General features: G+C 47.5%; 2 protein-coding genes across 2 annotated transcripts; both read left to right on the forward strand.

Annotated features, from left to right (window-relative positions):
• The first annotated feature begins 5,190 nt into the window (after window positions 1-5,190).
• LOC135813773 (mucin-5AC-like) lies at window positions 5,191-19,408 on the forward strand. The gene is made up of 11 exons (XM_065326779.1): window positions 5,191-6,079; window positions 7,302-7,601; window positions 7,928-8,045; window positions 10,580-10,687; window positions 11,388-11,505; window positions 12,833-12,993; window positions 13,497-13,850; window positions 14,149-14,358; window positions 17,540-17,801; window positions 18,108-18,188; window positions 18,533-19,408. Exons 1-11 carry the CDS (start codon window positions 5,960-5,962, stop codon window positions 18,762-18,764), a joined length of 2,064 nt encoding a protein of 687 aa, XP_065182851.1. The 5' UTR covers window positions 5,191-5,959; the 3' UTR covers window positions 18,765-19,408.
• Window positions 19,409-19,898: 490 nt separating this feature from the next.
• Window positions 19,899-27,194, forward strand: LOC135813774 (COA8 family protein Y39B6A.34, mitochondrial-like). The gene is made up of 7 exons (XM_065326780.1): window positions 19,899-20,122; window positions 21,142-21,243; window positions 21,663-21,746; window positions 22,623-22,674; window positions 24,461-24,551; window positions 25,663-25,724; window positions 26,146-27,194. Exons 1-7 carry the CDS (start codon window positions 20,030-20,032, stop codon window positions 26,163-26,165), a joined length of 504 nt encoding a protein of 167 aa, XP_065182852.1. The 5' UTR covers window positions 19,899-20,029; the 3' UTR covers window positions 26,166-27,194.
• Window positions 27,195-27,667: the final 473 nt, after the last annotated feature.

Genomic DNA, 27,667 nt, shown 5'->3' on the forward strand with positions numbered 1-27,667 from the left:
GTGTATGAAACTGAGTCTAGCCGCCTGCTCACAGTCAAGCCTGTCTACGACACTGCCTCCGACCGCCTCTTGCACGACATCCTCCAGTCCAGGTGTTGCACCATGGAACGCTCTGTTCCGAGTCCGTGTTGGCTGAGCGTATCTACTCCGTCCCTTGGTTGCTAGCTCTGATAGAATCCACTTCGTTTGGTGGTAACTGCTAACGGAGCTTGCTGCTTCTGCACGTCTCACAAACCCACGCTCCAACACAGTCATTTCCTCTCCCGGCTAGCTAGCTAGCCGCAGACGGAAAGAAAGGAGTTACAGAATGCCAATAAACACAAAGGAAACGGTTAGGATGTGGCAAACATGCGCGAATGTAGCGAGGAGGCGCTCGTTTTGACAGCTAATCACTTACCTGGCTGTCTTCTCATTGGCAGAGATCTGCCTTCTTCGTGAAAACTAAGAACAGTCTGTCGAGGACACCTTGTACAGGTATACGCCTTGCAGCGAATGAATTCTCGAGGACAGTCTTCGCCGAATATCTTCGAAGTAATTCGTTGTTCTTCAGCTCTTCACAACACAGCTAGCTTGCAAGATAGCTGGCGAAAATATACCGGGGTAATACCACATGGGGCAGTAAACTACCTGAAGCACAGAATGAAGTGAGTTTGTGAGATGTGTAGCAAAATATTTCCGAAGCAACGCGGTCTTCTTGCAACTGTGTGAATCATGGTGAATGGGGATGTGCGAAGGCGCTGATAGAACTGTAGTTTGGTGTTATAGACCGGGCGAGGGTGTTGAACGCCTTTTCGCGCCACGCCACACTTGTCAGTGTGACTTTCGAGCCTTTCTTGTTTTGTTTTGTTGGAGAACAGCACCGTACTACTAGACTGTGTAGATCTACGTGTAGAAACTTGAAAGGCGGCGTTAGCGACGAGCCGCCGGCAAAGAGATGTGATTATGTTCTGTACGGACTCTGGAGTGAGTGGCGAATGGCGGGTGCCCAGCTTCCCCTGCCTCTCCTATCTATCCTGCCTCTCCTATCTATCCTGCCTCTCCTACCCTATCCTCATACTGAGTTATAGTCATCTAGTTGCGAGATGATGCGGGCGATGGTTCCAGTCTCACATGCACTTGTCTTTGTGGTGTGGCGCGAAAAGCACACCCGACACCTCTGGTGTCAAGCTAGCGCCTTCGTGGTTCACACAGTTGCAAGAAGACCGCGTTGCTTCGGAAATATTCCATTACACATCTCTCAAACTTACTTCATTCAAGTACAAGTGACTCCCCGCGTTACATGTAGTCACCTGTAGGCTGTACAGTCTTGTACTCGTTCTGTAAGAGGGTTAGCGGTATGTACTTGTACACAATAGTGGGATTCCCAGATTGTGTAGAGTGCTCAACACCGCTAGGATGGAGCAATACCTCGGCACAACGGCAGAAGGGAACGGTGACAATCGGTTAAATTATAGTTTTTTTTAGGGCAATCCTCAGACAACTGATAATCTGATCATCTTCTGCCGGGTTACACACTTTCAGTTTCATCCAGGAAAGTAGTAGAGGACAACGTTACACTTTACTAGGCCTGGGCAGATAATGCTAGCATTATAACACAACATTTCCCACATGGCACGTGGTGCGAGAAAGCCACTTGCCCTATCGATATACATGTATCATTATAATTATATCACCAAGAGTAACCTGTGCACTCTTCCTAATCCTATCACTGCTTCTCACTGCTTCTCAGTGCCCCAGTATAATTATGGATTAGACAGAAGGATGTCCACAACAGCAGCAGCAGCAGCAGCAGCAATAACAACATACATGTAGATGGCATTTCATACGTATAGTCACATCACTGGACAAGGCAGAATGTAGCACTCTTTCACAATCAATATTCACGTGACAATTACAGCCATGTGCAGTACATGTATGGCCAAATAATAACTAACGTCACTTCGACTCACTAACTTGGCCTGGCCATGCAGATCACAACCACAATCAAAGTGACGTCAAGTTCGAAGTTCACCCGGTTGACTTGGCTGGTGGAAAAGCTGGAAACGGTCAGTGTGGTAGATTTACACCTGGTTGTAGTGTACCTCTTCTTTCATATCCATCCTTCCTAGCCTGGCCGACAACCTACCCGTTGACGTTCAGTCTTCACAACCTACCCGTTGACGTTCAGTCTTCACGTAACGTTAAATCTGTCTGTTACAAGGCGGCACACTGCTCGATCAAGGACGTATCTCACATCTCTGTTTCCTCGCAGTTCGGAGACTTGAATGTAGAGCACATCGTGGAGAGACGTTAGTTCGGCGGTGGTCATCTAGTACTGCAGCACCTAGTATAGTAATGTAGTCCTTGGCCTGCACAATTCATTACCACAACAAGGTACGTTCATGTTGTTACTGAATTTGACTGAATGCGATCAGCGTTGTGTGACCGCCTGTGTACCATGGTGTACGTAAGATCATCATTCAGATGGTCGGCTGTTCGACGGCAACGGATCTAGGCTACACGGCCACTCTATGATCTATCACTGTCAGTGGAACTGCTGACGTGTGGATCTAGCTTGAGCATAGTCGACATCGACATAGCATTGTGGTGAGAAACATCATGCCGCCAGGCAGACCTACAGCTACAGTCAGACGGCTTCACAGCCGGCCTTCAGTGTGCCTTCACACTATACTATTAGGCACTTCAGTCACGTGACACGACCTGTCAAAAAGTGCTAACGCTGAATCGCGTACATGCGTGGCACCACGGAAAGGCGCATGCATAGATCCAGCTGTAGCTGCACGGAAGCTGCGCAGGGCCTTCTCGTGTGGCGCAGCGTGTAGCTGAGGCCCTCAGCTTTCGTTTGAGCCCACATACGTCATGATGCGGCAATTTTTTGAACTCACGTACAGTTCGAGTAAAATCGGCAAGGATTTTTCGGGCATTTCACTTGATTGCACGCATTTGCCATGTAGCTCATCGTCTTCAGCGTCGTATTTCCTTTCGGAATCAGTTGTCCTCGTTTGTCCAACACTTTGCGCATTGCTGCGCAAGAAGAAATAATGCGAGGTGTTATTGAAAGCGAGCCGCGACAGGCGTCCTCCCGGCAGTAGTCCTTGTTCGTCGGAGCCCATGCGCATGGCTGCGCAAGAAGAAATATTGCCAGGTGTTATAATTATATTGGAGTCGCATCGGAGCAGTCGTCCTCTCCTGCAGGCGACGAGTAGGACAGTATATACTTCGGCGACTGGACCAAGAGAGCTGACATCAAAACGGCCTGCTTGGAACAAATCGTCAGCTGATCAGCAGGTGGCTTCCAGCGACCAAGAAAAGCATTGACGGTGATATTATACCAAGAATCCAGCACACACTCTATGCACAAAATCTCTCATGCTGGAGTTGCTGAAGTTTCAGTAGTCCCAAACATTTGCAAACGATGTTCTACATGTAATAGTTTGTCATTTCTTTCCGTCAAATACGCGGTAAAATTCTAGTTTGCTCAGTCTTCGGCTCATTGTTCTTCCGTACTCGTCACCACATCAGTACTGTACATGTAGCAACAATGTGTTCTGGCACTGAATTATTGTAGTTACTTTATCTTACCTCAAAGTCTCATCTTATGTTTTTCCAAAGGCTTCTCTGCACTGTTTTCATGCTGTTGCGATGGAGTTGCTATGGAGTTGCCATGGTGACCACACCCGATATCTTCGTCTGAGCTGCCGGACGGATGAAAAATGCGAAGTTTTTCCAAACCATGCTGTTTCTGCATTCATCTGGTTATTTTGACCTGCTTCCAGCGAGCCTGGTATTTTGCCACTATAGACACTGAAGCAAGTCCTACCAATTTCTGATATGCTGCTGGTGCCGTCGAAATACTGAAAATGCCGTTATTCAATTCTCCGACTTTGGATGGCTATATCTCTGTGCCAAGTTATTCTTTTTGCTTCAAATTTTCTGTGGAGTCTTCCTAGACCTATCTGAATCGGATACAAGAAAGAAATACGAGTATTTCTGGTTTTGAAAAAAACGCCTGAAGTGCCTAATACTATAGTCAGTGCCAGTGGCCTGATCGATCAAGCCATGTTCCCCACAGGGGGGGGGGGGGGGGGGGGCACAGCTGGGACCCCACGCGACCTGGTCATGAATCATGATGGTTGGAGGTACGAGTCGCACATGTCCTGCAGCCGTAAAGAGCGACCAGAATGTAACCTAACCGTTGGAGCGGGGCCACCGCCAACAGGAAACAGACCGTCGCCAAGGCAGGTGTATAAAGGGATCTAATCAAAGAGTCGCACAGACTGTCGATAACGCCTCGTACAATGTATTCCGACTTTTGAAGAGAATGCATACGCACATCAACTGTCTCCATAAGGAAATCCATAGCTGTCAACCGTTACCCTGTCAAAGGTTTCTATTTGGCGGTCATCTTCGCTTCATTTCAGTCAGACTCAGACAGTTTCACTGCTGCTCGGAGCAGGGCTCATACTCAGAGTCAAAATGAGTGCAGTGTGACAGAACACATACCTGATACCTAGCACATGTACTGCATAAAATACTCATCTCTAGCTCTGAGCAGTGGCTGAGTACGAGTGACTATATGAAGTAAGTTAGTATGATTGAATCACGATCATTTGATTCATTTCCATCTAAGTAATTAAATTAGTTACTTAGTACTTGAAGTGCAAGTCCGAAGAAGATCTGAAATCACGTGATACTGTTGTACTTAGTTGGATTGGGCCATGGGGTCGTTATGATAAGAGTCTCCTTGCTCAAAGCAAGAGGCTGCGCGCCAACAATGTGGGGATAATGCCACACCGAAGCCTAGTAGATCTACTAGTAGTAGTAGTGCCTGCTCTGTCTGAAGTCCTACGCGAGATTGACTGCAACTGAGTGAGTGTAGTTGCTCAAGGAAGATCCGAGTGCGATCTGACTCGCTGGGAATCGAAACACCAACTGCAAGTGCAAGCAAGCATCGAGGCATCGACACTGACTGTGAAAACCTGCACCCAAGCAGTAGGTCTACATGACTGTCATAATGCACTACAGTCATAATACTTAATAGAGGCAAGAGCCGTAGAGCTGTAGATTGATGGTTGCGTGGTCGGAAGTGCTTGACCGGCGACCGGTTTCACGAGGGGCAACCTCGAGAGGAGCGACTGGCTTGTATATTATTGGTCATAAAATCACCACGACCTAGACGAGCAGAAGCAGTAGTACGCTAGCTATCGAGCTGTGCGACTAGCACTTCCCTGCTGTTGGAATTTCCTGCCGCAATCACCCACTGTGCTTGGAGTTGCACTGTCTGGCACGGGACTTGCTGTACAATCGCTACCTCTCAGTTCCAGAAAGTGCTGTTTCATTTTGTTTGAAGCACGTGTGCTGGGAGGAAGTATTCTTTCCTGAGGCCCAGTGGGTAGGAGGCAATACACACCACAAAGAAATCCGAGAGAGCGAGTGCGGAGCCCTGGAGCGTGTAGACTGTAGGTACCCCGCGGACTCTTGTCTTGGTCACATTGCGGTGAGTCCGAGCTGGCTGGTATGGGACGGTAACGTTGTTCCAGTTTGGGGTCGGCTCACGCTCGTCCGGAGATCAGACAAATAAGCAGCAATTGGCTACGCGTATTTCTGTTACCAACTGACAGATTGAGATAACTTCAGAACATCGAGTGACCGAGTGATCATACGTGGATAACACGAACTAAAGCGAACGGTGGAATATAGTGAATGTGGAAATCATTGACAGGGAGTGGTGAAGGAGAAATCAAGACAATGTGACTGGAGCATGGAATTGGAAACTAGCAGTATCAACGTGTAGTTGCAGCATTGCTAGCCAATCAGTGATTGATCGTACGTACATGACTGTACACGGGCGGCTATCATCCTCTCAACAAATAGTTTCCCGTGGATTAGTGAAGATCTTACAGTTACAAGCTGAACAACCACCACAGTGAAGATTACCACTCTGTGGCAGTGAAGTGTGATGCCACCAGCCACCATGGGTATGCGGTTGCTGATTTGCAATGGCTGGATGGCTGTGACGTTTGCAGCAATCCTTCCCTCAGTGTTGCTGCTGCTGAATTGCCCACGTGTCATCATGGCCGTAAGTACGCTACACTAAACTACACTACACTGCACTGTAATGCTAGCTATCTGCTGGTACTCAAGATTCAGTTATTGTGGCTATGTTCCAAAGTGCCAAAGGCTATGTCCTAGATTCTCTCTTTTCTCAAGTAGATTGTCATCATAGATCATTATCTCCTCAGCAGAGGACTTTGAGATTTTGTCCCCAGTTCACCCCTTAATGCCACAGCCTGGTGAAATTGATGGAGACATGGGGTTGGCGCCAGGCACTCATAACAATAATAATTATTACTATGTGCGGTTCATCCACCGTCCGTAGAGGGCTCAATTTGCCGAAGGCAAAGAGCGGAATACACAGACAGAAGAACGAGCAGTTGCGGTTTCGTAACTCTGAGCAGGATCAGTACCAATTTTCGTCTCATGATCATTAAGTTCGTGAAACTCAAGTTACGAAACCGCAATTGCTCGTTCTTCTGTCTGTGTAATAATTATATCTATTATTATAATATTATATGAGCAAACCGCTGCGATAGCGGTGCTCATTTATATGTACTTCAAAGTACATGCAGGGGCGTAGCAGCCGCTCCGGCCGGTCCGGCGAAAGCCGGACCACTTTTTCACCCGGCCACGACCACCATAGTAAAACAATGCCAAAAGTGCCCAGAATGCAGGATTTTGCACCCTAATTTCAAAAAAATTACGGGGGCACATCCCCCTGGACCCCTCCCTCCCCCCGGCCGGATCACCGTCAACGGCGGTGCTACGCGCCTGACATGTATGATGCTGGGACTCCGGACTGCTTCCCTTATGGTCCTCCGGATTAGCAGTAGGGAATCAACATGTTGTTCACGACTCAAACTCAAGTTCTCAGGCACACAATGTCATGCACTGAGTGACTCCTGTGTACAGTGCAGAGTGTTATGGTTTGCGCTCAACCGGGGTTCTATCCAGGAGATATTTGTGGTGTGTGTGTGTGGGGGGGGGGGGACTGCGGCAGGTTGAATGGTGTAATCTCAGCACAAGTTGCTCCATGTATGTCTAACGCCATGATACTTCGAAGTAGTTGTTCGCTATCATCACTTCAGCGAGGGACATGTGTACGTGTGTGTGTGTCTATTTGTATGGCTGTCTATCTGGCTGTGTTTCTCTCTGTCTGTCTGTCTGTATATTTGTGTATGTATCATACTATGTGTGTGTGTGTGTACTTTCATGTGGACCTGGCTGTGACGATGGCATAACAGGAGGAGTCAGGCCGCATTGAGTTGCTTCTGGATTTCTACAGCAACCCGGGATTCGAACTGAGCGATGGCAGCAATTGCGATATCTGTGCTTTCGGATGTTCTTCTTGCGACACTTTCATGAGCTTCTGCCTGGATAGCATGGAAGCGGAGCACGCGGGCATGTGCACATTTGGACGCTTTGAAACACCGATCCTCGGAACGGACGCAACAATTGTGTTTGGCTTGTATGGAGAGCAGCTCACGCCAGAGACACCAGGGCTCACCAATCCGCTTACGTTCCTCTTTGATGGCAACTGGAAGGTTTGTACATGATGCCATGCGTAGATCAGTCCCCACCGTGTGTGTGTAATTTTAAACAACCGTGACGTCCAGCCTTGCACTAAACTATGTCTGTGCTCATACATGTTCATACACACATCCTGTCCTGCACTGTATGCAGAATGCTCGCTGGGAGCATCACTCCAGTCGCGGTGTGGTCACAGAGGCACATACTACCATGTACTTCTCGAAGTAGTAAAGTCCATAATTATGCCATGATTGTATGTACATGTATTTTTGTTAGTGTATGGCTGTTCATACCGTAGCTTGTGTGTATACATGGTTGTGTATGACTCCCGTTGATGTAGGGCGGCATCAGTGCAATTGTGGAAATTCTGGAATATGATGCGTTCTCGGCCAATGACCTCATCAATCGCGCCGATTTCTTTATCAGTGGTCCAGCCGGCCAGTCAAACCAGACAACAGGTATGTCTAACCACTGCAGCTGATCATGAATGAAGTGAATCAAGTTTGCGCCTGCGCCCTGTGCCAGTTCACATCCCGGCAATTTGCACTACGGTACATGGCAAATGTGTGACCTTTAGACACGACACGCCTTTTTCTGCCGGCATTATCCGCATATGCCTACCCCCCCCCCCCCCTCGGCCCTCCCCTTCCCAGGCCTGAGAGGGTAGTGTTGTGGTTTGCAATCAACAACCACTGATATACAATCTGTATTGTTTTACGCACGCGTCCTGTCAACCGCGTGCTTCCGACTGTGTTGTGGTTTGTTAGCTAAGTGAACGATCAATCTAGCGTACAATGAAAAAATGAGAAAGAAAGGTCCACAACGACAAGTGCGGTCATCAAGGCACTGTCTGCGGTATTTGCCATCCACGGAGTTCCGCAAACCGTTGTTTCAGACAACGGGCCACAGTTTGCGAGTGCGGAGTTCGAAGCGTTTGCTGCCAAAAGCAAGTTCACCCACCGCACCAGCAGTCCCCGCTTTCCCCAAAGCAACGGTGAAGCAGAGCGGGCGGTCAGAACTGTAAAGCGCCTCCTCGAGTCCCACCAGCATCCAGACGAAGCCTTGCTGGCATACCGCTCTACACCTCTCGCAAACGGTTTCTCTCCAGCAGAGCTACTCTTTGGACGCCGTCTGCGAACGAACCTCCCAGTATCCGACACGGCACTCACCCCGAGCTGGCCCGATCTCCCAGCACTTCAGCAGTGGGAGGCCAAGAGTAAAGAGCAACAGTGTGCAACATTCAATGCCGCTCACCGTACGCAAGAGCTCCCGGTCCTACAGCAAGGGACATCTGTCTGGGTGTCCGACCTCAAGGCTGAGGCGGTAGTAGCTGATCGCCTGTCTGATCGGTCGTACATTGTCGTCACGGCTGACCTGTCGCGCTACCGCAGGAATCGCCGCCACCTGGCCGTGCTGCCCAGCTCAACGCCGCGCCAAACTCCTCAGCCGGAGGAATGTGTACCTGAGCCGAGGATGGTCGAAGTTGAGCGGAACAACCAGGGCCCAACCGAGCCCCAGCCAACCCTGCGGCGATCCAGCCGCGTAAGCCAACCAACCGTTCGGCTTGACTTGTAACAATCTTACCCACAATCCTGACTATTGATAGTCTCTTCTATTCTACTGTCGTGCATTAGTCCCTCCTCACTCTTCTATGTAGCTGTGCCTCTGCTCTCAAGAAAAAGGGAGATGTTGTGGTTTGCAATCAACAACCACTGATATACAATCTGTATTGTTTTACGCACGCGTCCTGTCAACCGCGTGCTTCCGACTGTGTTGTGGTTTGTTAGCTAAGTGAACGATCAATCTAGCGTACAATGAATCCCGTACGATTTGAACTGCCCTGTACATAGTACGTGCATGTAGCTTGCTGTTATGTTCCGGAGTCTTCTGGATTTATCACCTCGTGTTCTTGTAAATAAAGGGAGTTGCGATCTGAGTGATCTCGAGAGTAGACTGGAGTTTTAGGTGCGTTCTCGGAACGCAACAGGTAGGGTGTCAGCCCTAATTAATATGTTGACATCCTGGTCAGACTCACAGTATGTAGTTAGCACTATGTGCAGGCGCGTGCACCGGTGCCCTTCAAGGGGGGGTTCCGGGGGCCTCCCCGGGAAAATTTTCAAAAAATGAAGCAAAATCCTGCATTTTGAGCGAAAAAAAAAGGGGGTTCAGGGCACCCAGGAACCCATACGGGGGCACGCGCCTGATGTGATGGCTGATTGTCACATTCTTGGTGTGGAGAAGGGGTGGAGAGGGAAGGGAGCAGTAATTTCTAAAGCCAGCCTCAAGTTGTCACTGAAGGATCTCAATGGTATGTTCATCATCATCCCATTGAAGATAAGTACCAGCGGGCTCTGGGCTTAAAGTTGCAAAGGCCTTGACATACTACTGCTGATGGTATAGAGTTAGTGCAATGGTCTTATAGGAAGAGACAATATGCAGAGCATGCCCCCTAGCCGGTACAGTTACCCCATCTCGTGTTGGCTCTTCTCCCCTTGTCAGTACAGTCAGACCTCGCTTATCCGGTCCTCGTTTATCCGGATCCCTCGCCATCCGGAAGAAAATTGTTGGTCACCGATTTACAGCAATGCTATGCCCACACACAGTGTGTGTGTTCGATTATCCGGTTCCCTCGCCTATCCGGATATTTTTGTGAAAAACGGATGTGTGCGGTTAAGCGAGGTCTGACTGTATATTTCTCTCATCTCCTATTGGTGCGAGTCACCATCGTGAGAATAAACTTGAACAATGCCATACAAGATAAGATAGATACCTTGCTATACTATTTCTTGAAACATGGATTAGATGGCCATCAATACATCATGTATGGCCCTCTGTGCCGGAATGACTGTGCTGGGTTGTTTTTGCTGTATATACTGTATATGATGTGTGCTGCATATGCTATACATGCTGTGTAAGTATGAGGTGTGCATGTACTGTATAATAATATATTATGATGTGTACTGTATATGATGTGTGCTGTTGTTGTATTCAGCTTGGTCCCAGCCAATCACCCGTCCAATGCACTCCCGCTCCTTTCTCACACTGCAATACAGAGTGTACTGTAGAGAGGGTGTGCAGTGTAATGAACCAAGTGTACCAGGTAAGACAGCCACACGTGTGTATTTGCCCCCCCCCCCATGTGCACACGTGAACAGGTATAAAATGACACACTCCGATTAGCACACATGCAAAACATCCATATAGCCACATACCTTGCTGTCTGAAGATCTCCTCCTCCTCCTCCTCCTCCTCCTCCTCCTCCTCCTCCTCTCCCTCTTCCAGGCTTATTTCCTCCACTTCAGTATTATTACTTCCATTGCCTTGAGACTTCCTCCCAGACTGAGGTAATGAGACGCATGTCGAGGGATGCTCCGGGATAATGGGTACTGAGGTTAAAAGGAAAGATAGCGTAGAAGAGGGAGGCTACAACATGGCTGGCAGTACAATGTACATAGATACCAATGGAGAAATAGAGATGTATAAATAGGCCAGGGAACACGATTCATTACAGAGGTTAACATGCACGTTATTTCCGACGTGACGCGCAATTTCACGTCAAATTTGGCGTAAAACTCCAAATTTCGACATGAGCTGCAGATCACTTGTCTTATTTTTCGACAAGCAAGCCAAATAACATGAGCTGAATTTCCGCGTCACATAGGAAATACCGTGCATCTTAACCTCTCTAATATTACTGATAAACCTGGTATTGTTACACAAGCGAGCAGTGTCAGTATAACCACACTATACCTGCATTGTGTTGCTTGTTTCTCATGCGGCTATGGCCTATGCCCATACAGAGTCACAGTCCGACAATGCCACCGTCCTGAACGGCAGTTCTGTTGTCAGAGAGCTGGGTGATACCTTCAACATGAGATGTGCAACACCCAGCAACCAGCCAGTGGAATGGAGAGATAGGTAGGACACAACGGCAATGAACAATCACGTGTGTACTTGAAGATACCTCTGTGGGTCCCTGCCAATGAAAGGCACGTATAGCAGTTCATGTATTCCTCCTCCGCACTTGGATCTCCAACTTGCTGCGCTTCACACTATTGTAATAATTGGCATCACGTTATCATCATTGTCGTCTGATGATGGACGTAGTGCTATGAAATCCCTGTAAAAGCCTGATCACTGTGATCAGCGCAATTGTAGCAGGGACATGTGTCACTTCGCAGCGGCGGATCCAGAGTTCAGCTGAGGGGAGGGCGCGGGTAATATTCATGACAGGGAACCCATGCAGTACATGCATTTTGTACACATTACGACATAGCGGCTATTTTACGTCATAGGCTTAGCGGTTACTAGTATGTAGAATTACTATTTTAGCACATGCACTCACTTCCACTTTTTCAACCACTTCATTGAGGACTCTGGCTATAGTAGAACATAGCCGTACCACATCGAATTGTGTAAAGATAGTGCTTCAAAGCTCAAGACATGCTGAGATCGAGAACAATAATGGCAAAATAATAAAATGATTACTTGGATGGCCATGTCCAGCAGTAAGAATGGAGTGGAAATACATTAGCAAGAAAACAATCGTAGTGTGACCATTGGGTTCGGTTTCAGCATTTATATACACAAGCACATGTCTACAGCAAATATTGGCATGAACGTGTTATGTACAATCATGTGACACAAGTCAGAATGAACGAACAGCCAATCAAGCAACTTCCGGTGCAGTCGGGTCTGACAACAGGAAACTACGGGGTTTGGCTTTAGCGAACCTGTCCGGCACCCGCTCATGGTCCATCGGAATGGCCTTGTGAGCATACAGCAGTACAAGCACATTCAACTGCTCCTGTGACATGGAGTTGCGCAAGTCCGTCTTGATGATCTTGAGTGCAGAGTTGCTGCGCTCAACGGTTGCCGTTGTCACAGGCACGACGAGCACTTAGCTATACAAGTTCGTCAGCTGAACACTAATTTCAAAACTAAAAGTCAACCAAAGTCTAAGAGAACAACTATTCCATGTTCAGAAGAACTTTCTTATCTGACACTAGAAACTACTTGTCACAGCATGTGCAAACACTTGCGCAACTGCCCACGTGCATGCACTAAAAAAAACGAAATATTTGAGGGGAGGGCGCGCGCCCACCGCGCCCTCCCCTAGATCCGCCTCTGCTTCGAAGTATGTATGCGACATCTATCCATTTTAACAGGGGAACCCCCACAGACGGCGATGCTAACGTTATCCTCCTGTGCTGTTCCTGTATCACTGTTGCTGGCTCACCGGCAGGCGTGGCACCATCATTACGCAAATATCTACATCTCGACGGCGTGCTGATGCAAATGGCTGGTTGAACATCACGAGTGTAGAGCCATCCGACCGTGGACGCTACACGTGTCATGAGCTCACAACGGGCAGCATGATAGCACTGCTCACACTGGTGATCGAAGGTAACAGAACGATGCGGACTGCAGACTGCTGCTGCTATTGTACTTTGGGATGATGGGCATAACTTGTTAGCACCTTTGTGGGCAGGTTTATGAAGAAGCTAATACTGTATGTGCACACACACACACACACAAAGTGCATTTAAGACCCTACAAGGGGAGGGGGGGGGGGGACAATCAGTTTCAGGAACAATGCGATACGCGTATACCGTATGATTGTATCCCGTGTGGAGGTGATGCCACGCGTATGCCCTATGATCATACCCTGTGTGGAGGTGATGCCATGCGTATGCCCTATGATCATACCCTGTGCGGAGGTGATGCCATGCGTATGCCCTAGGGTCATCCGATTGTCCCGTGTGTTGGTGATGAACAGACTGTGATAGATACACTTGGTAGGAATGGTGATATGTTCCAGAAGACGAATCACAGCCATGTTCCAATGTCAACCTCCACTAGAGGCATACTGGTGTTCATTATCACTGTGTGTATGTGTATGTTGCCAGGTCCACCGCAAGATGTGCAAATCTCAGTACTGTCAGACCCGACCGGCGAGATGATTTCCAGACTCGTGGTGTCGACAGATGAGAGTGTCACCCTGGTGTGCAGTAGTGCCGCCTATCCAGGTCCTCTGTTGTCATGGATACAGAACGGCCGTATCCTGACAACCTTGGAGCAGGAGGTACGCATGGTGGAGGAGCTGGAGGAGGAAGCGTTGCAGGTCTCACGCCGTAGTCTACTGGTAGTTGCCAGTGGCAACAATACGCTGGGCAATTTCACTTGCGTTGCCGACAATGGAAAAGGACCCAGGGCGCTCGCTACTGCAATTCTGAGTCGGCAGCATGTTGCCATGGAGACTGGTAAGTGGTGACACTCAGTGCAGTACTGCTGCCGTGCCACTGTCCTTCTTCGGGCGAGCACGATTCCCAGCTCGGTCTCAAGTTAGTGGAATATCTTTCTGCCGTCTAGCTGCGATAATTGCTTCCTTTTTGTGTTGAAAGGGAAGTTATTTTCGGTTAGAACCTTTCATTTCTGATCAGTGTCACTTCCACTTGTAGTGGCATCGTTCTGGTGCTGCTACTGTGTATGTTCCGCCATCTGTCCTTGTCACTTTTTGAATCTGTTACGATGGGTGTCCGGATTGTGGCTTGTTTGCAGAAGTACCCACTGCCCATACAACGACGGTGATAGTAAGCTCTATGCCGGTATCCAGCACTGCTGCCATGACGACAAGTACAGCTCACAGTACTAGCAACACAGTTGCTGTCAACGGGTTTGTCTCGTCCTCTCCGCCACGAACAACGGGTGCATCCCATACTACCTCCACCGTAGATGGCGGTGAACAGAACCCTGGTGAGCTCAACGACGGTAAGTGTTCGATGGCCACCCATTGGTGGCATTTCGCGCTATGGTAGGATTCAATATCACCATTTGGAAACCATTGGTGGAAACATTACCAAATCTCTGGCTGGTGATGAAAGGAAAATGACTCAGTTGTCCTTTTTGAAGTGTAGCTCACCCCACAACTCTCGAGCTCCGTATATATGGTGCTAACTGTGGTGTAATGAGTAACATCATGACAGAACTCTATCCCTGGGCATAGCATTGTCTGGGCCTGCAACTCTTTCCGTTAGGGAAGATGGAGTGTAATGAGTAGCATCATGACAGAACTCTATCCCTACAGTCCATTCAGAAAAAGATGAACTTCTAGCTTTTGGCCATAAATGGGTCAAACTTGAGTTTTTTTAGAATTTTTTTCTGCAATCCCTAAGGAATCCTCTTCCAATTATGTTTCTGAAGTCTATTTGTCCAAAAAGCAAGCCATAACAAGAATAGAATATCGGCCAGGTTTTGCCCCAAAAGCATTGAATTGGGAAAAACCATCAAAATCCAGGCCGTTTGAGCCCGCCTGCAACAGTGCATTGAGGGGTTCGAACCCCAGTTCCGGTACCCTTTTTGGACTCTTTTTCAAAGTTCAAATTTCGCAGCACTGCACTGTGTGCAATGAAATCACGGAAAATTGCCAAATACGGGAGCTCGCCAGAGCCAGGGCCCATCTTTTTATGAATGGACTGTAGGCATATCATTGGCTGGGCCTGCAACTCTTTCCGTTAGGGGAGATGGAGTGTAATGAGTAGCATCATGACAGAACTCTATCCCTAGGCATATCATTGTCTGTCTCCAGGTTTCTCCTTCCTACTCCCTACACTCACTCGCATTGATCTAACGTGTGTACTTGTATAAGAACCGCAGCCTGCCTGCTGTACCATTGACTCATGCATTCATGTACCGCTGCACTTGCTGGCTGCGCATCACTAACCCTTTCCCTTCTATGGCACAGTCCCCGCATGCACTGAATGCAGTACTCGGGTGCGCGTGCGTATTCATGTCTGAGTGCACTGCCCTCGGGCTCCATCTATACATGGCATCCCGTACTGGGCACGCTGCTTCCGGTCGCTGCTGTGTGCACGCAGCACCGCCGTCCATTCCGCTCTCTGTCTTCTTTACACAGTGATTCCCGATTGGAATCATTCTTCGTTTCTGCTCTCCTTAGGCCATCATTTTTTATATCTATGTTTCGCGTCAGTTCAACTTCCAGATTCATATGCGAGAGGTGGAAAAAAATAAAAAATTGCAAAATAATAAAAAAGGCTCATCAGAGATGTATGCACTGTACATAGCACAATAGCTCGTGCATGCATGGTGTACATTCGAAAGAAAAATCGTACATCGAAGCACACCATCTGGGTTATCAGCATGAGTAAATATTCACTTTGGGCAGAGAAGGCAACCGTTGGTCATGGTGCCTATGCTTCGCTGGAATATTGTACTCAGACTTCAGCAGCGGTGCAAAGAGCTCCGGAACGACGCATCCTCTCAGCTTAGGCGATCAATGCGGTCTGGTGTAAGCTCATAGAATATTGCTCCCAGATGCCGAACAAACGATTTACCAACGCTGGCCTAGGCTAGAGGCCATTTCTGAATCAGGCTGAATCCCAGCTTCGCCGTATGCAACCTGTCCACACTGACGACTCGCACGATCGTACACTCACTGTGCATGTTCGATTTTTTATTTTTTTCCGAAAAAATCAAAACGTATGCGTGCGGACGACGCGAAACATAGCTATACAAAATGATGGCCTTACAGTTAGTTGTGCTTTTCCGTGTCCGATAATGTTCCCCCTTATGCAATAAAGATTCAGGCGAAACTACTCTAAGTAGCTACCGCTACACTAACCAGCGTTAATTTATTGTTGTCCGTCCATGGCTTCCCATCATTAGCTGGAAAAGTTGTTTTTGGCCTGCGGCAATACAATGCAAAAAATGCACTTGTCCTTCTTATGCAGTAGAGAGACAGACAGGTCACGTGTGCAGCAGCAAAGCTGGCCATGACCTATCACACCTGTGTTGCCATGACCTATCACACCTGTGTTGCCATGACCTATCACACCTGTGTTGCCATGTACGTATCACACCTGTGTTGCCATGACCTATCACACCTGTGTTGCCATGACCTATCACACCTGTGTTGCCATGTACGTATCACACCTGTGTTGCCATGACCTATCACACCTGTGTTGCCATGACCTATCACACCTGTGTTGCAATGACCTATCACACCTGTGTTGCCATGTACGTATCACACCTGTGTTGCCATGACCTATCACACCTGTGTTGCCATGTACCAAGAGTACATAACCCCCCAGAGTGTGCAACGCCGATCCAGCTCTGTGTAGGGTCTTGGTCGAGCGGAATCGGATCTTCTGATGTCATGCGTACACTTCACACCAGCGCAAGGCCGGTCTCGAGGCAGGGCACCATTGTTTTTGATCCAAGAGTACCCGCGACTCCCCGGGTTCCCCTCAGATGTGTACGGTATTATGACGCAAAGATCCGATTCCGCTCGACCAAGACCCTATGCAGAGCTGGATCAGGCGTTGCACACTCTGGGGGGTTATGTACTCTTGCATGTACGTATCACACCTGTGTTGCCATGACCTATCACACCTGTGTTGCCATGACCTATCACACCTGTGTTGCCATGACCTATCACACCTGTGTTGCCATGACCTATCACACCTGTGTTGCCATGACCTATCACACCTGTGTTGCCATGACCTATCACACCTGTGTTGCCATGACCTATCACACCTGTGTTGCCATGACCTATCACACCGGTGTTGCCATGTACGGTAGCAGCTATGCAGTACTGTAAGACATGTCATTATAACGAGTCGCAAAATTTAACGATTGTCAAAAATTCATAGGTTATTAAACGAGACGATATGTTAACAATCTTGCAGTATTCCGGCATATCCACACACAACATATATGAAGCATTACAGCCTCAACGAATCTTATTATAACGAAGAAATGTCATCCGTTAAAACGTTAGATTTACTTCCTCGTTATATATACATGTCTTACAGTACAGTGGCTGTAGCGTGTACAGTATGCACACACAGAACCTGCACTCGTATTCTGCTGCAACATCAATCATCAGTGTAGACACATTGTGCTATTGGCTTTCACTATTCCCGTGCCACAGACTCATCAAGCAGTAGCAGCGTGACTGTGGCAGTAGGTGCAGCAGTCGCTGGTGTATTACTACTTGCCGTCATCATCATTACACTTCTTATCGTCAGTAGACGCAAGTCACGCCGTCGCAAGAAAGTACCACTGAAAACTGCCAACAGTGCGACAGCTTTCATTGTTGAGAATGATGGTACATCACCGGCATCGTCCTTCGTGAATCCAGGTTACCCTTCTACAGCTACTCCATCAGCTCCGCCACTGGAGCATCCATTCAGGTAATTCCGGGCTCGGGTTACTTTTTCACTCATAGCTTTGCGCGCATTGTGGACAAATAGTGATATTGTATGGCTACTACTGAGCTGCCATGGGTCTTTTAAGAGGACCAATGATGACGGTCCATATACACAGTAGCCTGTTTATATGGACAAAGTCATTGGTTCTGTCAGATTGCAGCTTTCTGCGATGCATGGTTAGCTTTGTTCACTTCACTTGCACCTAATATATACGTGTTTGGCAATCTTGGATCAACCTGTGTGACTCATGATTGGTTTTGTTGTCTTTCTGTTTGATGCTGGCTGCAGTTCAATGTCTGGATCTGGTCCGCGCTTTGTGGAAAAGGGCAGCATAAAATCCACATCCAGCGTCCTGTACGGCAAAGGAAGGTGAGCGGAGAAGAGCTAGGATTGCATGCTGCTATGTGCAACGTGCTACATGCTACATGCTGCTATATATGACACATGCTAACGTTACCATGCTATATTTGTATGCTTTGGTTCAGCTTTGACTTGCACTGCATGGGTATTGGTTAAAAGTCCAGGATCATAGTAGACAAAGGAATATGCTTGCTGGTTGCTGGGTGCGAGTTCACCATTGTGTTTGCATTTGCGCAGAATGTGACTACTGGTAGTTGAATGTACACATATGTGATGCTTACTGCAATGTTGATGTGACGTATGTGGGGTTTGTGTGGTATGCGGTGCTCTGGTGTCTTTGTCTCCGGTTACAGTATGAAGCAGGCCAGTGGACGTCAAGCTGACAATATCATTTACAATAGCAAGAGTACGGGTGCCGCTGCCTTCGCTGCTCCTGCTTCTGCTGGTGGTAACAGTCCGGGCAAGTGTGATGACGGGGCCGATGGGTATGGTGATGATGATGATGAAACGTATGCTACCATTAGTGAGAAGAGAAAAGAAGAGGAAGATGCAACGGCAAACCTCTACCAGTCCATGGATGAATAGTCAACGTGGCGATAACTGGAATCAGTCCAAACAGCTACTGATGACCATGTTTGCCAGTCCGGCAATGTCTGGCCTCACCTTGAGAGCACCGTCGCTAAGACATGTTGAAGTCATGATGCTCGGATTTGCACCATCTGTCTTTTAAAATCACACACCTAGCGATGCTTGCCTTAAATTCTTCTCCGGGCTTTGCGATGCTCGCTCACTTTCATGCAACTCATTCTCAGTATTGCATGCCAATACGAGACAACGTGGGTGTCTGACCCAGCGCACTCGGCGCCTGCTGCTGCTGCTGCAACCTTTGGTTGCTCCTTTTGTTGACTGCATGCACCACTGCAAAGGTGTCACTTGAAACCGCTTTTCAGTTTGCCTTGAATTACTGAATTACTGTCACGCAGGCATATCATGGTTATTATGTTCTGCTATTCTCTGATGTCAGGATCATCGCGTGCTGGCATGAGATAGACAGCCACGTGGAAACACGAATGCACTTGCAATTGTTGTATGAATGCTTGCCGCCGATGCATACACATGCATGCGTGTTTTAAAAGTAACAGGAAAAGTCCATCCTCGGCCCCGGCCCGGGTGGTTTTATCCAGTCACGTCATGCGTCGGAGAAGAGATACAAACATAGTTATACAATACTCCGTTTGCTCTTGCTGTTGCGGTGGCATTACAACGCTGGATAGAGCACCCTGGCCGGCTGGAGTACACCACTCCCTACCTGATATCCTGACCACAGTGACAGTGTCGTGATGGTATCATGTCTTACACAGGGAGTCGTAAAATACCGTATTTTACGACTCGCTGGTCTTACAGCAGCTACATGTACATGTACAGGCAAGAGTCCATAATCCCGGGGGAGGGGGGTATGTACTCTTGGTACAGGTGATACCAAGAGTACATGACCCCGAGGGGTTCACCGGGTACGACTCTTGGTGGTACTTACTGTTGTGCTTCGCCTGCGGTGTCTCCTGACAGTCCCGATGCGTCCCCTTGTTGGCCGTTGCAAGGTCCCTCGGCTAACAGTTGGAATGGGGTTGTAGGGAAAGTCCCCATCCAGTACGTGTGGAATCTGCTGGCAAAAATATTTCGAAAGAAGCAAAAGACAAGTCGTATAGTGCATGAAGAAAGAAGACTAGACATCCTTGACCTTGGGTCTTGAAGTGAAGACTTTCTGTTGGTGAACGTGAGCTGTGGATGACTGCCAAGCAGTTCGAGCCAGCTGCTTACCTTGAGCTTAGGTTATTGGGCAAGAGAAACCTATGTTGATTAGCATGGCTGTTGCTGGAAGGCAGGCTAGGAAGCTCGGCGCTACGTGCAGCAGTGTATGGAGGTGTTCATCAACAACGACACCAGTATGTCTTGTTTTTCACTTGTTGACTAGCAAACTGACTGACTTGCTTATGCTCACGGTTGAATGTATAATATACGTGGGATACCGTGGTCAGAAGCCTGCAGCTAGTAGAGAGAGCTAGATCTGGTGAACGCGGGGTTTAGGGTAGACTGCACTGTTGGTACACTGGACGTGTGACTTGTTCACACTCCAGCAATAATGTGTGAATAAACATCACCAGTCCTGTGCATTGGTGCCGTTCATGTGAGAAATTCCTGCCATCGATCACGTAGAATTGTTGCAGAGTGCAGTGCACAATCGCTGACTTGCTCGTATGTGCCACCTCACATGAATGGGCATCACCATTCCTTCTCAGTCTGGACTAAATTCAGGACAAGCCAAGCACCCAAGTTCAAGTGACGATTGCGTTATCTTCCATGGCGAAGACCTCCAATTAGCTGACATTAGTGCACATTGTAGGCGTCTATACTGGAGTTGAATAACTGAGAGTGAGAAGGCTGAACTTGGTTTCAGCTGCAACTTGGGTTTCATGCAATATGTACTGCTGGAGTTGATTTTAAAAGCAGATAGCGCGGCATGTGTCAGTGCATGAGAGCACACGTAGTGCGGATACTATCACCTATCACACACAGACCCACGCACTGTGCAATGAGCAGCGCCCTTCACACCAGCACGTGCAACTCTCAACAACCAAAGGGCACGAATAGTCCACAAAGCATTCGAAAAGGTTTGCGCCGCACTACCTGTAGCTCAGTCACGTTGTCGTGTAGGTGACATCAGCACTGATCATGCTTGCTTGTTCTTGCAATGGGTTGCAGATTTGGCATTATAAACTGATGAAGTGTTGCATTGTTTACAACATGTACTGTTCTTGTACACACTTGACTGCCCAGTGCATCAGTTTGCCTATAATGACACTGGAGATGTTTTGCTTTGCAGCTTTAAGTTGAGTTGTGTGTGTGTGTGTGCGGAGAGGATTGATGAAACAGTGAATTGCCAATGCTACTGTGTTCGTTGCAGGCTGAAAGCAAGCGGGTTGAGAAGTCTATGATAGGACCGCCACATCCTGTGTCTAACATCAGCCCAATTATCCTGGCTCAGCCGGAGAATGAGACGGGACAGGTACGGTATAGGCTGCCTGTTGTGTTTCACTCACCATGCTTTCTCCCAAGTGTCTGACCTTAGTCTTACAGATTGCTCTAGTTGTATTGTGGTCCTTGTGTTTGCTTTCGGGATGTGAGTTTAATGAAGCCTTGGTCACTTGTGCTCACTAAAGACAAATGTCGCTCAGTAACCTCGATATGCCACACACTCAGTTTTTGGTACACAGGACTTACATGTAGGTACGTGCCTTATCATGAGCGTGTGACTTACGTATATACACGGTAGCTTGCCGTCTTGATTGCAAAGGTGTGCCGCTTATTGAGGGCGCTTGAAAAAGAGAATGATTGATTGTGAGTAGACTCGACGGTAGCTGCTGGCATTTACCTCTGGTCTGGTGTGCTTGTGTGTGTGTGTGTGTGTGTGTGTGTGTGTCACAGGAGAGGCAATTGCGGCTGCATCATTTAGCAATGAATGATCGCAATCACCAGTTCTGGCTGGCGCACAACATGCAGTTTGAACAGGTACTGGAGTAGGGGATGTTGTCCGGCTGCTTTTCAAATAATTCCTCCCTACAATGCCTGTAGGCTATCATCTACAGTAGTAGAGTGTACAGTAGAACTCTGACATGTAACTGTGTAAGCCAATGACCCTGGGCAGCAGGAAAGTGTTCTTTAACTTAGTGTCCCAGTACAGTACATTGTGTCCCGACATACATGTACTTCAGCATCGATCAAGTCGCCCGTGCTCCGGGCAATGTCCGTACTAAGCAAGAGTATGTCTTATCTCAGAGGAGGAACTCAGGTTACGTTTGGTTGGTCACATTCCCAAATGGGAATCACTTGGAATCACTCGGAATCATTCTCGCCCGTTTGGTTGGTCAAAAAAGTGCGTTAGGTTGGTCACATTCCACATGATTCCAGAATGGGAATCGCTGAGAATGATTCTTTTTGGAGAATGATCATTCCACCTCACATGCTGGAATGAGCATTCTCATTCCGGAATCAAAAATGATAATGGCTGCGATGAGCCAAACAATGTAGCAACAGGTTCAAGTGCCTCAAATCATGCACTCAGAAGTACCTTGACTCTCTCAAGGAAACTAGAGTCGGGTAAAAGAAAAGACAGCCGCCGTTCCACAACGACATCATGGAATTGCTATGTCAAGTGATTCCTAATTGATTCTGGCGCGTTAGTTTGGTCAGGTGATTCTTGCCGATTCCCATTCCAGAATGGTTCTCATTTACATTCTGAAAATGCCCAACCAAACGCAACCTCAGTAAGTTCCACTGTGCTTGGAGTGTATGTATGCAGTATGCACTCTGTGTGCTCAACAAGTAGTTGTGCTCGAAAACCTAGTATTATTAATCCACTGTACGTGTATGGTCTATCGTGCTCAGGATAAAGAAACGTTCAAGACTCGCCGGCTCAAGGGTGGTGAAGCAGTGTTGAGTAAGAACTGCATTTTGATTTTATCATTTTAGGCCACACTTTGTTTTTTCTATATTTCTCGTCGGCAAATTTTAACAAAAGGTACGCGGGCGGGCGGAAAAAAAACAAAAGCCAAGGAAAAAAACAAGAACAACTTCCACTGAAAACCGTGTATATTTTTTACAATGTACATGTATATGCGTGATTCATACAAGACACTGCGTATACCATGTATACAGCACTACATTGTACAATCATGTACTGTACATGTATATGTAGTCCCATATATGGCCATACATGATTGCACTACATTATCACATCAGCCCACGAATATCAGGCAAACTGCAACAATGAGAGCATAAAGTTTGATTACGAGATGGCGAAGAGAACATACATATCTGCTATCGCATCAACAAACGTTTCCCACTCGTCATTGATTTTTGGTTTTGCTACTTCAACGTTCTTGTGTCCGTTTATCAAACTCTTGTCTCCATGCTGCTCATCTTTTCCTTGCCATGCGTCTATTGCTTGGATTTTCTGCCTACGACATCGTTCCACAGACGCCAGTTGCCACGGAACTCGTCCGACTTACGGTATTCCTGGGACCCACGAAGCTCAGGCAGTGAACGACTGAAAGCTTCGTCATGACAGCCTTCATCGCGGAGAACGGACGAGGAGCGGTCCTTTGCTGCTGTGGTGCAAACGTTTACGATTATTGATTGACGCATCTAGCTGCTGCAGCATGTGCAGCGTACATACATCATTACATGTACGTAGTATGAACTTTTTTTCTTCCGAAATTTCTGAAAACCTACGCGGGCGATGACGAGAAACATAGAAAAAACAAAGTGCGGCCTTATACACATTCCAGGAACTTCTTTGTCACAAGTTATCTTCCTGGGCAGCAAGATTGAGGACAACATGAGGTGGAAACGCACTGTCGAGGAGTAGCATGGAACGATGTTGTACAATCGTGTATCTCAGTAGTGTTGTGAGCAGTACAGACTACAGTACAGTCTGTTGTTGTACAGTGCTAAATGTACATGTGTTGTACAGTCAGACCTCGCATAACCGCACACATCCGTTTCGCACAAAAGTATCCGGATAGGCGAGGGAACCGGATAATCGAGCACACATACTGGATGTATGCATGACATATGCTGTAAATCGGTAACCAACGATTTTCGTCCGGATAAGCGAGGTCTCACTGTACAGTGCTACATGTACATGTGTTGTACAGTGCTACATGTACAGTGCTACATGTACATGTGTTGCATGGTATAGGACTGCATGCACTACACCAAGCCTATGTCATAAACTATCGTTAGTTGAGAATTACCGTAAAGTACCGTTGATCCGCCCCCCCCCCCCCCCCACGCCATGTCGATTCCCGCTGCTGGGTTTTGGGCAGGGGGCGGGAATAAGATCAAGGCTGTCAAGTGCAGTACGATGTACAACAACATAGAGGATCAGACTCGATGTGCTGGATTGTGCACGTTTTCATCCTGGATTGGCACGTATTGTGTACTGCAGTGCATGCTTCGGTTCAACATCGTATCTCGTTGTATACGCCGAAGTCGCTTCACAGGTAGAAAATCGGCAGGGGGCGGGAATTGGAGAGGGGGCGGATCAACGGTACTTTACGGTAATACTAAACTTGACAATAAGCAGTACCGGTTGAACCCAGTACACTGTAGTACTTGTACACAGTTGCCCAGGCTAGAACAGCACTGAACTCAGCCTCAGAGTATGATGGTCTTGTCAACTGTGCACGTGCTGTCTATCAACTTCCCTTTGTTTTATCTAGCTGAAAGCGGGGCTCTCTCACCGGATGAGTTTGCGACATTTTACAAGGATTTCTTGGTCAGCAAGAAGGCATCACTGCGCGAATACAACAGGTAGGTCCATGCATAGTGCATGCCTGTGCAATTATACTGTAGCTAAAGAGCAGCTATCTTTCTTGAGCATGTAGTGTAGTTTATTTATAAGAAGAAATGAAGACCAAGGAACTACTGCTCCTTGGCTCTCCACCCATGTCTAACATTATAATTTGTTCATGTAATTCAAGTACTTGTACCGTATTTTTCGAAGTATAGTGCGCACCTTTGTATAACGCGCACCCCCAATCTTCATTGGGGGTGCGCACTTCAATCTTCATTGAAGTACATGCATGTCATATTCGGAGCATAGTGCGCACCTGCGATTTAGGGCCTAAAATAGCACATCTAAAGTGCGCACTATACTCCGGAAAATACGGTAACTGTATCATGGCTGGGGTGCTCTGGCTCACATAATACTTCTCTAAGTAGTATGAAAAGCAAGCCTTGTATAGTGAACGTGATGAACTGTTTTGTAGCTCCATTCAGTGAGGAGCACTTGGTCATTGATTTCGTTGCAGACTTGTAAGTGTGCAGATCGCTTTATTCGATGCGTACATTGAGTCGCAGTCCTTTCCTAATATTTTTTTTATACGCATGTTTTGAATATGGACAGTCCACTACTACCCCAAAGTACCGCGAGAGTGCCCCACCTTGGTTTTACAGCCAGGGAAAGGAAAATCGTATTGCAGAGTGCAGCGTAGTTTATACGGTGTGAGAACCTTAGTGTACTAAGGTCACACTTAGCGGGTTTTGTGTGGAGCTCACGTCCTCTCGAAGGTACGGATTAATTGCACAACGTGCAATATGTGTACAAGTACAAGGTTCGTATCGTATGACCTACAGACAGCAGACCACCTCCACAATACGACTACGAAAGGACGAGATGGTGGGGCGCTCTTGCGGTACTTTTAGTGTAGTATCATTTGCAGCTAAGCTTGAAAGAGACAGGAGTGGAATGTTTGGTATTGCTGCCCAGTACACAACCTGTTGAACAGTTCTATTCCTACTTTTCGTATTTATTATCATTTCCAAAGGTGTGTTGCTTGGCTGAGATAAAGTCAGTATTCTGTGTACTGATCTTGTCTGTGTATGTGACCATGTATTGTGTTGTGCTGTATTTTGCATCCAGAGCCTGGCTTCGTGATATCACTACGTTCATGTGGCTATCACTCAAGGTCAAAACACAGAAATGTAAGTGCAGTCCACACGATTGTTTTTGGTGACACGACTAGTCTCTCTGTCTCTGTCTGTCTTTGAGTCTCTGTCTGTTCGTCCGTCTGTCTCTGTCCGTCTCTCTCTCTCTCTTTCTCTCTCTCTCTCTCTCTCTCTCTTTCTCTGTCTCTTTCTCTCTCTGTGTGTCTCTCTCTCTCTCTCAGTCTGTCTGTCTCTGTCTCTCTCTCTCAGTCTCTCTCTCTCTCTCTCTCTCTGTCTCTCTCTCTCTCTCTCTCTCTCTCTCTCTCTCTCTCTCTCTCTCTCGTCTCTCTCGTCTCTCTCGTCTCTCTCGTCTCTCCTCTTAGTGTGACCACCTAAACAGATGATCTTCTCCTGTAACAAAGGACACTGTTTCTGGTCTTGTGTTTTCCTCTGATCTTCCTTGCTATGCTGTATGCAGTGCTGTTCTGGAAGAGATGAATGGCTTGGATGTATTCGGTTCCCTGGCAGACTCAAGAGTTATGCGAGTGGCTGGACGATGCATGCAACATCAGCAGCAGCAGCACCTCACCCAGATGCTGACTGTGCGCTGGCTACGGTGTGAGGCAGAAGCAGTAGCCGAGCGCAGGCCAGTAACATCAAGCGGCGGAATTCCAGAGCCCGTCACCAGCGTCTACATGGTGAGGGCAATTCTGCAGCTGATGCTTATGCTGACATTTTGATTGGATTGTGGTGGCACTGGTCTCTCACACTAGAACCCACGTATCACTTCACCCAGTGGCTGCAGCAGCAGCAGTGAAAGGATCAGATGGTGACGCCAATCCATCTCTGAACAGCTCGACAACAGGTCAGCCGCAGCGCAACAGGGCATACCTTCCCGCTGGGCTGGCATCTTGTATTCATCGTCAGATTTTCTTGATATGTTTGCCATGAACAGACCACACGTGCTGCCCACAGCTTAGTGGGGAGTTGCTTAGTGGGGAGTTGCTACAACTAACACCACACATCCAGTGATATGCTGCTGCTGCTGAGGATGGGATGTCCGCACTTCCCCGAGGCATTTTAGATGCAATGTTCATTCTATTATATTACTCAAGGCTCAATATATAGACCCAATTCCGATAAATCAGTGCTTGTAGCACGTTACATAAACTTTCTTTATACATGTACACGCCAATATGAAGCTCCTGTCTGTTCCTATTTTTTTAGAATCCAATTTATAATCCCTGTTGAGGTGGCGGCTGGCACGACAACCTCTGGTAGCTTTCTTGTATGATTACTTGGCAGCAGTACCTGTATCCACTGTATTCGCATTCATAACAATATTATACTGATGTTCTTAACGAGGCTGATCATGCCGTGAGTGCACACCAGAAGTGGTCTTGCTGAAACTCGTGAACGGTCCACATTAATTGAAGGCATGACTCGTGTTCTCCATGAGTTTCAAACACCTCCGCCATACACAGCAATCTTGAATCACATGCTCGCTGCCCCTAAGGGGCCATCCAAGGTTACCAATAATATTTTCAAACGAAAAGTTTTCGTTTGGGGGTGGGTGGGTTTGAAGAGTTTCGTTTTGAAAAGAATTATTCACTTCAGATGGAGAAAGCCCAGTTACTTCTGGGTGTCGAAAATCGACATTAATTAATTTTTAAGTATTTTTATTGGAACTTTTGCTTTACCTGCAGGAAAGGTGGGTGGGGGCTGAAAAAATACTAAAGCTTTTCGTTTTGTAAAAACAATCGGTAACCCCGGACGGCCCCTAAGCACCAGCAACCTCCAGCAATAAACTTGTACAATGTTATCACATGTGAATGAAGAAAAATGATATCGGAAATTACAATTTCAAATATCTGTCATCGCTTTATCATTACACGCCTCACAAGTGAAAGGATGAACCAAACTCTGTGTGTGATGAAAACAAGTACACGCACGCACACCTTGTATGTACTTGAAGTATACCGTATACGCCCGTCACAAGA

Source organism: Sycon ciliatum, chromosome 4 (assembly GCF_964019385.1).
Source record: "Sycon ciliatum chromosome 4, ocSycCili1.1, whole genome shotgun sequence".
Classification (NCBI taxonomy): domain Eukaryota; kingdom Metazoa; phylum Porifera; class Calcarea; order Leucosolenida; family Sycettidae; genus Sycon; species Sycon ciliatum.